Source organism: Engystomops pustulosus, chromosome 6 (assembly GCF_040894005.1).
Source record: "Engystomops pustulosus chromosome 6, aEngPut4.maternal, whole genome shotgun sequence".
Classification (NCBI taxonomy): domain Eukaryota; kingdom Metazoa; phylum Chordata; class Amphibia; order Anura; family Leptodactylidae; genus Engystomops; species Engystomops pustulosus.
Window position 1 is genome coordinate 56,205,357 of NC_092416.1, and position 12,035 is coordinate 56,217,391.

Consider the following 12,035-nt stretch of genomic DNA (forward strand, 5'->3'; position numbering starts at 1 on the left):
GAAAATATATTTGACACCAACTGAAAATTTTCCTGGTGGTCACACACATACAACTCTGCAATATAGACAGCTCTGCTATATGCACACGGTACTATAACCAGCCTCCACTTCTCCTCCACAGCCCCCTCCAGCCAGGTGCGTAACTTAAGGGGGTGCAGAGTGTGCGATCGCAAACGGGCCCAAGAGGCCTAGAGGGCCCATATGATGTAACTTTCCAATATGAGCTGACTAGTACTATAAACAATACATTGTAATGGAGGGCCTGGCACACATTTTGCACAGGGGCCCAACAGATTCAAGTTACGCCGCTGCCTCCAGCATCTCATCTCCTCTATATTATCAGCCTCGACAGCCCCCTCCAGCGTCTCATTCCTTCTTAATTACCAGCCTCAACTACTCCTGCCTATGCTTCTGTGTCATGTGACCCGATGATGTCACTCATGGTCCTCCTGTACAGGTTTATGCCAATTATACTCTGTAATGTATTATTTTATTTGTATATGTCCCTTCTAATTTTTAAAGAGCTACGGAATAAATAAAGATTATTATTATGTCAGGGTGGCAGGACATCTTCTGACTTTGCACCATAAGAAGAAGGCACTTTTTAGCAAGACTTTCTAGTCCGGAAAATACGGTATATTTAAGTTTTTGGCTGTAACGTTTAAAAGTTTAAAGGGTATGAATATTTTTGCAATCCACTGTACACATTCTTTGTGGAACACGCTACTACTATAAGTGCCATGTTACTAATGTAGGATTCTTTTCTAGGTGACCCCCAAACTATTTTGTATGTATTCAACATTCTCGAAATAATAACTTTTTCATTTTAATAATTTCCTACAGGAATTTTTTGGGAGTGTCCATTCTTATCATGCTACCCCTGTCTTCTGGAACCCTTTTTTTCACTTATTTCTAATTATACTCCTTTAAACATATCTTCATATTTAATTGCATTACTTATAACCCCCTTACCAGTGGCCCCTATAAAGTGTGTCAACCCTTATTCTTAACAGAATACACTAGTGTTATATAATACTGTACATAATAATACATAGTATTTCCATAGAGAGCGGAGTAACAGTAATCCTTTCTTACTCCCTCCCCCTGAGCCTCATATTCAGCCCCCCTCCCTTCTGAATATCTTCCCATTCTTGCACAACTCCTCCACTGCCGCTCTCAGGTTTGCTATTGGCTTAAACCGAGAAGTCTCCTTTTTTTTCCTCTCTTTTCAAAGGAAGAATTTGGATTTGTTCCAGAAAGGAACTAACTCTAGTCAGCTGAGCAGTGCATGGAGCCCTGTCATATGCATTGCAGCCCTGAGTTTATAACCCACATAACAGAAGTGGCACTGCCCTCGCCCTGCCTACTGTGAGATACAGTTATCTGAGGCCCAAAGAGGTGAGTTATCATACTATGTGTCATGTAAGTGTCTGCTACAAGGAATGTGGGAGATGTCATCAGCTACAGGAAGACGTCTCGCTCCAAAGCGCAAGGAGCTGTACAAGTTCAGTGTAACAGGGGAACCCCATCAAATATTACTAGACTAAACAGAACATGTATTTAAGATGTATCTAATCTATACTAGACCTCTGAGAGATGTTGTAGGAGCTTACATATTCTACCAAAGATATATGGTAGGGTGGTCAACTGACTGCTTTGAGAAATACATGTGTGTGGAAGGAAAATGCAGACGATCTATAAAAACTTTAGAGATCCCTAACTATTTTGTGGGAAACAAGGGGCATATTAAGCTGCAGATTCCCCTATAAGGCCTCCTGAGCAATTTCATGGGGCAGAGAGATTAGGGGGACAGACGTAGTGGTGCAGCAGGTTCTCCTATGGCCACTTTATGAAACTTGGAAGAAGAGGGATTCTGACCTTCATACAACTCCCACATCACTCCCCAGCCACGTCACATTTAGACTACATTCACATGGACGTTTTCCTGCTCGGCCGTAGCCGGGTGGGCATACGTCCGACACGCTGGAGAGGAGGAGGGGTGACCCCTCTCCTTTCCATAGAGATGCATGGCACACAGGGAAATATAGGGCATGTTCGGCACCATATTGCTCCATGCGCTTTTTGCCGTCTATGCGGATGTGTGCGGCGTACATAGGTCCCCCTGTATGGTCATGTAAATGTAGCCTTAGATTGTATTGGCACCCTCAAAATTCTTATATTGTTAATAACTATGTCTGAGAAGAAAGAAATATATAGAAATGATTGTCAGCCTGACCTTAGATTGCAACTGAACGGTGCGGCTGTGACGTGGCTTAGATGGGGCTATGTTCCGGCCAGCTGCATCAATTAAGTAATTGTGGCCATAATTCATAACAAAATGATTATTTTGTAACATTTTCATGTACAGTTAACATTAAACTGTTAGTAAATAATAATTTCGTTAATTGATGCAGACGGCTGCATTATAGCCACATCTCAACTGCGTCGAATCCATACCGTTTAGTTACACCCTTCTTATGAAATACTTCTGGGACCAATGAAGTTGATTTAGATGTTCTAATCCCTTAATAGATTGACTTTTATGAAAAAGTTTATTTAGCTGATAACAGAGAACATTAAATTACATTGTACACTAAACCTGACTAATATTCGCTTGTGTCAGTCAGGATACTTGACATAAAACCTCTAAACTCATTACTATTTTCAACCTTTAAGATCACGCATTTTTTTCCCATTACTGTCATCCAAATCCAATTCATTTTGTAATAATATGTATATATGAGGGATTGTTTTTTGCAGGATCAGTAGTGTTTTGAATGGGACCATATAGAATGCTTGTGGATGCACCTGTACGTCCAAATATGCCAATTCCCTGTATAGCTACGACTGTCTAGCATTTAAGAGGGTATTCACATTTAGCACATAGTTCTGAAAACTAAAATCACAGATGGGAGCACTTTATAGTCACCCCAGGCCCCCCCATCATTGTGATAATTCCTGAGCAACAACTCCCAACGATGAGGCAAGCAGTACCGTGTTGACAAATTACTTAAATAAGAAAACCTATTTTAATTGGTCATTTACTCTAGTTGTAACTATGTAGTAAACCTTTTAGATGGTCATGAAACCTGAAGTGGATTCATGCAGTTACCGGGAGAGAAACTAGTTATCCTTGTCTCATTGACCTCTAAATCAATTGAATTCTGTTTATTTTTGTGGAAACAGTCAATGGTCGCTTTGTGGTAGAAATGATCTTGTAGGGTTTAAAGATGGAGATATGTGTGTGCATATATGTAAACAGGGTGGATTACAATAGGGGGAAACCTCTGGGCACAAAATCTGTTGGGGGCCCCCACTAAAGTAGCCCAGACATTGGTACACATTATTATTCTTAATCATAATTAAAGGGGTATACCGGAAATATGAACGTCTGATACAAAAACCTGTAATGCTATGTATATAAATAAATATAACAAAACTCAATGGGGCACATTTACTTACCCAGTCCCTGCGCGATCCCCGAGGTGCATTGTCCAACAAGGATGAACTCTGCCGTGATTCACTAAGATTGTGCGCCCGATTTCCTGCATCTGTTGCTTCTCCGATCAGGTCCGCCGGAGCTCACCTTCTTCTTCCTGGTGCATGTAATTGCATGGCTTGCGACACAAATTTAAATGTTAAATCCCGCGCATAGTCCAAATCCGTCGGATCGTCCCCCAATTTGTGTTGCGTGAAAGTCGGCGCAATTGCGCGAGATCCCCGAGAAGTCAGGAAAACCGATGAAAATGCGCCCGTGGGACCCTTAGTAAATAAGCCCCAATGTCATTAATCACAAAACAGGGCTAAAATAGTATGATTTTATGATTCACAAAATGTTATGGGCATTCTAAAGTATGCAGAGTTATCACCAAGATGGCTGCCACTGGAAACTAGTCCCATGATCCTTTAGTTCTCAATAACTCTCATGCACTGCACCCAGTGATAATGTAAAAGACCTTCTTGCGCTGTTACCATAGTGATGATGTGTAACTGCAAATTACCCCACTGAGATGACATCTGACCACAACACTGGCCATAATAGATGCACTGCAACCAAGCGACTACAGCCAAACATAGTGATGGTCACATGACCTGCCCAGACAGGTGCAGGACATGTGATGTGGACATGTGACCAGCCGCCATCTTCTGTCCTGTGTCTGCTCCGTGTGGAAAAATCAACAGACTTTATTTTAATTTGCTGCATTTTAGTACGGTGCATATAGAAAGCAATAGAGTACGGCTGAGCAGGCACTTACTGACAGAGCTAGTGAGTCTCTATCACAGCTTGGAGGCAGGCGCATGTGCGGTACAGTGGCACCAGTACTGAACATCCCACAGAGACAGTCAGGTCACAACTGTCAGACATTTCTGGTGGGAGTCCCCCATATAAGTAAAAGTGTGGGGTCCACGGGGCACGCGCCCTTGAAGCCCTCCCTATAATCCGGCCCCGTATGTTCATGTAGAGAACGTACATAGAGAAGGGGGTTCAGCAATGATTAGGATGCATTAAATCTTTGAACTCCATGCCACTTTAATATTCTAACAACCCTTTACTTGCCAAAAACATTAGCACTGCCTAATCTGCACATTACTTTATATGTCTAATCTTATTGTTTGAAAATGTTTATACTGTAAAGTGAAAGAAAAGTTCAGCCATTTCAGGATATTATGAACGGAGGTTAAAACAATAGGGAGAGATATCTCCTCCAGACATGCAAGGAAGCCTGAGGAGGAAATGCAGCTCCTGTAATAAGGAGGATATAAGAGTTCATTTCTTATATGCATTTCATCTGATATCTTATGTGTCAGTATACACAGAGTTTCACACAGTTTACACAGAGGGCTATTCCAGAATTAGGATCCCTATCTAAATAAGCCAAAGAACACTTATTTAGTTTTTTTAGACTTTAGGCAAAAGGTTACTCAATTTTCAATATGTCACACTATAATAATTTATCTGTTTTCTGATAAGGGTGCTTCTGTTTTCTGCTGCAGCTCAGAGGATGCAGTCACAGGAAACTCCTGGCGTCCAGTATAGTCGATGGAATGACAGAAACCAAGATGAAGTCAGTGTGAACACGTCCAATGTAGAAGTCTCTACTTGGAGGAGGTGAGTAAGTTAACAGCTACTCGGAAGCAAATAAAAAGGCCAATAAATACATGAGCTGTATAAATACGCAGGAAACCATTTTCCTTCACATTGGCCCACATTACATTTCTGTCAGGATGATGCCACACATGGCGTTTTGAACCCGTTTTTGGTCAGTTTTTAAGCAATCCGTCCAAAACGCATTACGTTTTTGACCAGTTTTAATTAAGATAATGGTAAACCTGTTAAAAAACGGATGCATTTTCAAAAAGTGCATGCGGTTTTTAAGTGACTGCTTAAAAAACGGACCAAAAACGGGTTGAAAACGCAGTGTGTGGCATCACCCTCAGACTTTGCCTGTTCTTTTCAGAGTAAACTGCTTACATGAGTTTTTAAGAAGTGTTTGAGACACATTTCTTGCGTGTTTGAGACACATTTCTTGCACAACTTGCTTTATACACAGGCAAACACACTTTTAGTGCAGTTTGCACTACTCTTAGTAAATGTGCCCCATTGTTTCTTAAGGGGGGGAAGTCACACGTCACGTTTTACGCGTGCGTTTAAAAACCAAGTTAAAAACCAAGATTTGCCAAGTTAAACAGCTGTTAACACTTGCGTTTACAAAACACAACCGTAAGCGTATTGTTAGCGCACCTGTAAACATCACGTTAACATATGTATTTATTAACGCAATGTTAAAGCATGCGTTAACACAAGCATTAACATTTGCATTTTGCAAACACAAGTGTTAACAACTGTTTGACTTGGCAAATCTCTCTTCAGCTGTTGCTATGTGTTTTTAAACGCGACGTGTGACTGTACCCTGAAGCTTTCTTCCACAAGTGTAAGGGTGATGGCACACGTGGCATTTTTGACCTGTTTTTTAAGCAGTCAGCCAAAAAACGCATGCATTTTTGACAGGTTTTACCAATTATCTTAATTGAAACTGGTCAAAAACGCATGCGTTTTTTGCTGGACTGCTCAAAAGTGGCCCAAAAACGCGTTCAAAATGCCACGTGTGCCATCACCCTAAGGGTGATGCCACACGTGGCATTTTGAAACCGTTTTTGGGCCGTTTTTAGGGTGATGTCAGATGTGGCGCTTTGTCTGACAAAGCCGCACTGACCGGGGCGGGCCGTGGCCCGGTCGCATCCGCGTTTCTATGGAAACGCCTGCAATCGGGAACAAGCGGACGGTGTTTCGTGTTAATTTTATGCAAATTACCCTTAAGCAGTCTGTTAAAAAATGCAGCTCTTTTTAAAAATGCATCAGTTTTTGACCATTTTCAATCAAGATAATTGGTAAAACCTGTAAAAAACGGATGCGTTTTAAAAAACGGATGCGTTTTTTTAACGGACTGCTTAAGAACGGACCAAAAACGGGTTCAAAACGCCATGTGTAGCATCACCCTAAGGAGTAAGCCAAGGCTCAATGGGAAAAAAAAAGTCTACAATTAAGCTCTCCTCCTGAAGAGAGAAAACTATTAGTCACCATGTACAGACTACTATACTGCACACATTAGGGTGATGGCACACATGGCGTTTTGAAACAGTTTTTGGTCCGTTTTTAAGCAGTCCGTTAAAAAACGCATGCGTTTTTTGGAAATGCATCCGTTTTTGTCCATTTTTTAATTGCGCTAATTTGGAAAACCTGTCAAAAATGCATGCATTTTTTAACGGATTGCTTGAAAACAGACCAAAAACGGTTTCAAAATGCCATGTGTGGCATCACCCTAAGGGTGCTGACACACATAGCTCTTTATAAACTGAATCAATGCGTGCGGGGGCATGCCAGGGCCCGATCACAAATGTGTTTCTATAGAAACGCATGCGATCGGTAACTAGCACCCGGAGTCTTGTATTGTCTAAATGCAAGACACCGGCTGCTAGTTACCGATCGCATGCATTTCGATAGAAATACATCGATAGGACCTTCGCACGCCCCGTGCACTTTGATTCTGTTTATAAAAAGAGTCAAAACGCTATGTGTGACAGCACCCCTAAAGAAAAGCAAGAGAATGGGGCGCATTTACTAACCCGGTCTGTGGAGTTCACGAAAGTGCATTGTCCAATGATAATGCACCGTGCCGCGATTCACTAAGATCATGCCCCTGATATCCTGCATGTGTCGCTTCCCTACTCAGGTCCGACAGAGTTCTTCCCAGCGTATGTGAGTGCATTGTCCTGCGACACAATCTGAAAGTTAAATCCAGCTTAGTGCTTATCAGTCGGATCGTCCAACGGCAAGCCCCCCCCCAATTTCTGTCGCATGAAAGTGCAGCCGCGCCACAATCCGATGGCGTGCAACACAATACCAGCGCATACCCCTATTACATACCTGTCATAGCTGCGCAAATCCCAAAAAACGTGAAGAGTCCGATGAAAGTGTGATCCACGACTCTTAGTAAATAAGCTCCATTATCTCCATTGGGGTCATCTATCTCACGTGTATTAGAGTCGCATAACTATCTCTGCCCAAAAAAAAGATGCTGAGAAAAAAGGAAATTCCAAACGTTTGCATATTAGAGAAGAAATGAAAAGGGTGTTGTGCTATGTATTTAGCCTCTACTTAGTGACTGTACTGGGCCCTGGTGAGAACTTTGGATCGGGGCCCTCATATAGCTAAACTCTCACACCACCCCTGTTCCTCACATTACACTTGAGAATACACATACATGTGCAACATTCCCCACCGGGGTCTAGCCTTTTCTTGGGGCCTGGAGGCAGATGGGGCCCAGAATATCGGAGTGGCTGGCGGTTGCGGCCTAGGCACGCTAGTGTCACGGTGCTTGATATGGGGACCGGAAGGCTGTCCTACAGCCTGGCAGGTCTCCAGCGGATGGTGTGTGCAAGAAATTGTAGAAAGGGAGAGGCTGATGTACTGAATCTCCCTGGGGCAACCCCTGAGTGTCTGTGAGATAAGTCCCTGGGTAATGGATGGGGAAGCCCGTGGTGGTGACAGCCGTATCCAGGGACCAGACGGAGGCAACGTTGTACAAAACAACTCACAGTTCTTTATTCGAACAACTGCAGGCAACGTGCCAAACGATCTTGTTACAAATGCCAGATTGTTGGAGATACTTTAACCCTAGGTTTTCTGATTGATAGTACAATACGTCAGTATTTGGGGATTTTCCTCCTCATTCATTACAATGTGCTAATTGCACATTGGGGCTTATTTACTAAGGGTTGCGCTACTCACTTTCGTCAGACTGTTTGCCGTTTTCGGGATTTGCGCAGCTTTGACAGGTATTTAACATACCACCACTGAGATTGTGTTGCACGCAATCGGAATGTGGTGCAGCTGCGCTGGCTTACATGGGACAGAATTTGGGGGGCGGGCCATCGGACGATCCAAATGATTTGAACCGAGCACAGGATTTAAGTTTCAAATTGTGTTGCAAGACAATGCACTTACATGCACCAGGAAGAAGAAGGTGAACTCCAGCGGACCTGAGCAGATAAGCAACACATGCACGATATCGGGTGCACGATCTTAGTGAATCGCGGCAGAGTGCATGATTGTCAGACATTGCACTTTCTGTGAACTCCAAGGAATGGGTAAGTAAATGTGCCCCATTGTAATGAAAGGGTTAAAACGAGACAGCCTTGGGTCTTCGGAAAAAATAAACTCTATACTCACCTCACCCAGCGATCCCACGGCTTTCTCTTCTTTCTTGCAGCAGTGCAGGCAGATGCACGTCTATCCGTGCTCCTTAGCCGCGCACACACTGGGGGTCATTTACTAAGGGCCCGATTCGCGTTTTCCCGACGTGTTACCCGAATATTTCCGATTTGCGGCGATTTTCCCTGAATTGCCCCAGGATTTTGGCGCACGCGATCGGATTGTGGCGCATCGGCGCCGGCATGCACGTGACAGAAAACGGGGGGCGTGGCCGAACGAAAACCCGACGGATTTGGAAAAACCGCCGCATTTAAAAAAAAAAATGTGTAGCGAAAATTGCACTTACCTTCACTCAGCCCAGCTCGGTGTATTCCAGTGTGTTCCGATGCTCTTCGTCGGAGGAACTACCTTAATTAATCCCGGCCGGACCCGAATCCAGCGCAGAGAACGCGCCGCTGGATCGCGAATGGACCGGGTAAGTAAATCTGCCCCACTGTATGATGCAGTGGTAATGACGAACCCACAGACTGCCAACTGGCCCATTCTTGTAGCACCTGCTGCGACCGCGATCGTTACGCTACTGTTTAGCCCCCTGTACTCTGATACTTGTAAATAGAATATAGCATGTCCAAGTCATTCATGCGTTGAAATAGTCAAGGTTCAGACCTTAAATGGGTTGTCCACTTTCAGCAAATAATTGCTATTGTTTATCTTAGGAAAAGGCATACAATTTTCCAATATACTTTCTGTATTACCGTATATACTCAAGTATAATTTTACCACAAAAACCTGATAAAACCTATATTTTTTTTACTCGAGTATAAGCCGAGTTTGGGTTTTCAGCACATTTCTTTTGTGCTGAAAAACTAGGCTTATACTCGAGTATATATGGTAATTTCTGACGGTTTTCTAGATCTCTGCTTGCTGTCCTGCTATAGAAAGTTTTTGTGTTTACTTCCTGTGGATAGAGATGTCCATAGTCTTGCGTTGGACATGCAGGCGCATGAGACATTATTATCACACGGCTCTGATTACTTTCTGTGATAACGGTTTGGGCACCTGCGTGTCCATCACATCACCATGGAAAGGGTTCTATCCAATGGAAGTGAACATAGAAAGTTCTAAAGCAGGGCAGCAAGCAGAGATCTAGACAACTGTGAGGAATTGACACAGAAAGTATATAGGAAAACTTGTATAACTTGTCCTTACACAAACCATATAAGTTATCTGCTGAAAGTGGACAAACCATTTAGTCCCATTGAGATTTGCGGCTAAACTTGAGCATGGCTGTCCACAAATGGTGTCCAACTAATCTGACTGAAATAGACTCATGCTGCAAATAAGAATGGGCAAAAATTCCAGCCTCTAGATGTGCAAAGCCGGTAAAGACATATGCAACACTCCTGCCAATGTGTAGGCAAGGGGGTAGTTGCGAATAAGGCCCTCTACCTGTCAGGATCCATCTAGAGAGCTTGATCAACTCACCTAAGGGATAATGCAGGGAGATCTCAGGTAATCTGCAGCTGTAGCCTTTGTCTGGATAGGCAATAGTTAAATGGGTGTATGATGCTATCCAATGACTTGGCTTTATTGTAAACTGGAGTGTGATTGGAGAGGTGCTACCACCTGACCTGGGCAGGGAGGAGCACATGGTCTGTCTACAGAGCAGCTGTACATGGACTGAGTGAAGAGAGAGACAGTGTTCAGTACACCTTAAGTACTGACACAGAACCCAATCCCAGGACCAGAGTCAGGAGACTCTAATCAAGAGCTGCAGCTTCCACAGTTTGGACAGCTCCACAGCTCCAGCTCAATTATCCCAGCCTGCAGGCTGGTGCATTATTTTGGAGGACCACTCATCACGACCACTCCAGTACCAGAATCTGCTGTTGACCGTTTAGGCCCGTTGCCTGCTACCGGTTGTTCAATAAAGAACTGTAAGTTAATTTGCACAACGTTGCCTCCGTCTGATCCCTGGATACGGCTGTCTACCACCACGAGCTCCCCATCCCTTACCCAGGGACATATATTACAGACACTAAAGGGGTTGCCCCAGGGAGAACCAGTACATTCAGCCTCTCCCTCCATATTTCTTGCACACACCACCTGCTGGAGATCTGCCAGGCTGCAGGATAGCCCTCCAGTCCCTATACCAAGCACCGTGACATCAGCAGGGGATTTTGCACATACCCCAACTGGTGGGCAGCCATTACTGCAGTGAAGGCCTTATTCACAAAGCTGTGTGCTCGCCCAGACCAGAGCACAGGGCGGCTGGAGAAGGGAGGGTGAGTGAGTAACCTAGCTCAATCACAGTGGTGTGATACCATGAACAGGTGCTAAAGACTTCTATTGTGGCTATAATCAGGCTGCAAATTGAAGATCACAGCCACAATAACAGCCACGTGAATAGCGTCTAATCGTGGTCCAATCTTTACACTTTATTTTATTATTATTTATATGCCTGATATCCTTAGTGATGTTTCAATGCTTTTTAATGGATCAGGCATTTACTTTGAATGATTTGTTATGTGTGCTACTATAGCCGTTACTTATAGATGTGGTACTGTATCTTATTCAAAACATTACATGACATATGATCCTAGGTCCTGCAGTAACTACAGCTTGCAATGTGAAAAGGGGTGTACAGCATTTGGAAAACTGTTTTTCCATAGGTTGTGTCTAGATTTTCACCACTGTAGTTACTGGTGCTGATACCACTGAATGTGTGTAGTAATATTAACACATGATATGTTTTATTTGTGTCTCCAGAATGAACAATCTGCTATGCACAGGGAAGATTGGGATCGCCATGAAGGTGGTGGCAGGTCTTGCCTTATTTTGGATTATCTTTATCATTGGCTATGTCACTGGGTATTATGTGCACAAATGTAAGAAGGTATAGAGCAGGACGGAGGACGATATCCCTGAAGAGATGGCGCCCTCTATCTGTCATGTTATATAGTTCTGTGTAAAAAAAAAAGAATCCACACTTTACCCAAAATATTCTGTGGGTAGAAGATGTCACATATCTCTTTAAAGAAAATTCTCTATAAAGAAGGCAAAAAGCCATAGATATATTTATGTGAATATTGATTTTCTATTTTACTGTTTTTACTGTTTTTATTCCATGAATTATTGATATTGACATGCGGTGGGTAACAAGTGTCAGTAGCTGGATGTGAAATTCCCCTTTTTCCTTCTAAGGTTTTGGAAAGCACACTTACCAACAGTCAGGACTGACCCATACTGAAAACACTGTGACAGATGGTTCCCCTACACTATCCCATGGGTGACACAACCAGATCTTCCAGGGTAAGGGCTT

At 43.3% G+C, this 12,035-nt stretch overlaps 1 protein-coding gene across 4 annotated transcripts; it reads left to right on the top strand.

Moving 5' to 3' along the window:
• The first annotated feature begins 1,162 nt into the window (after nt 1-1,162).
• Nucleotides 1,163-11,770, top strand: SMIM1 (small integral membrane protein 1 (Vel blood group)). 4 transcript variants are annotated; one of them, XM_072113280.1, is made up of 3 exons: nt 1,163-1,398; nt 4,973-5,110; nt 11,483-11,770. In XM_072113280.1, exons 2-3 carry the CDS (start codon nt 5,004-5,006, stop codon nt 11,613-11,615), a joined length of 240 nt encoding a protein of 79 aa, XP_071969381.1. In that variant the 5' UTR covers nt 1,163-1,398; nt 4,973-5,003; the 3' UTR covers nt 11,616-11,770. The 4 variants fall into 4 exon arrangements, with proteins under 4 accessions (XP_071969381.1, XP_071969379.1, XP_071969380.1 ...); XM_072113278.1 differs by having other exon boundaries at nt 1,168-1,398; nt 4,996-5,110; XM_072113279.1 differs by lacking the exon at nt 1,163-1,398 and adding an exon at nt 4,112-4,267 and having other exon boundaries at nt 4,996-5,110.
• Nucleotides 11,771-12,035: the final 265 nt, after the last annotated feature.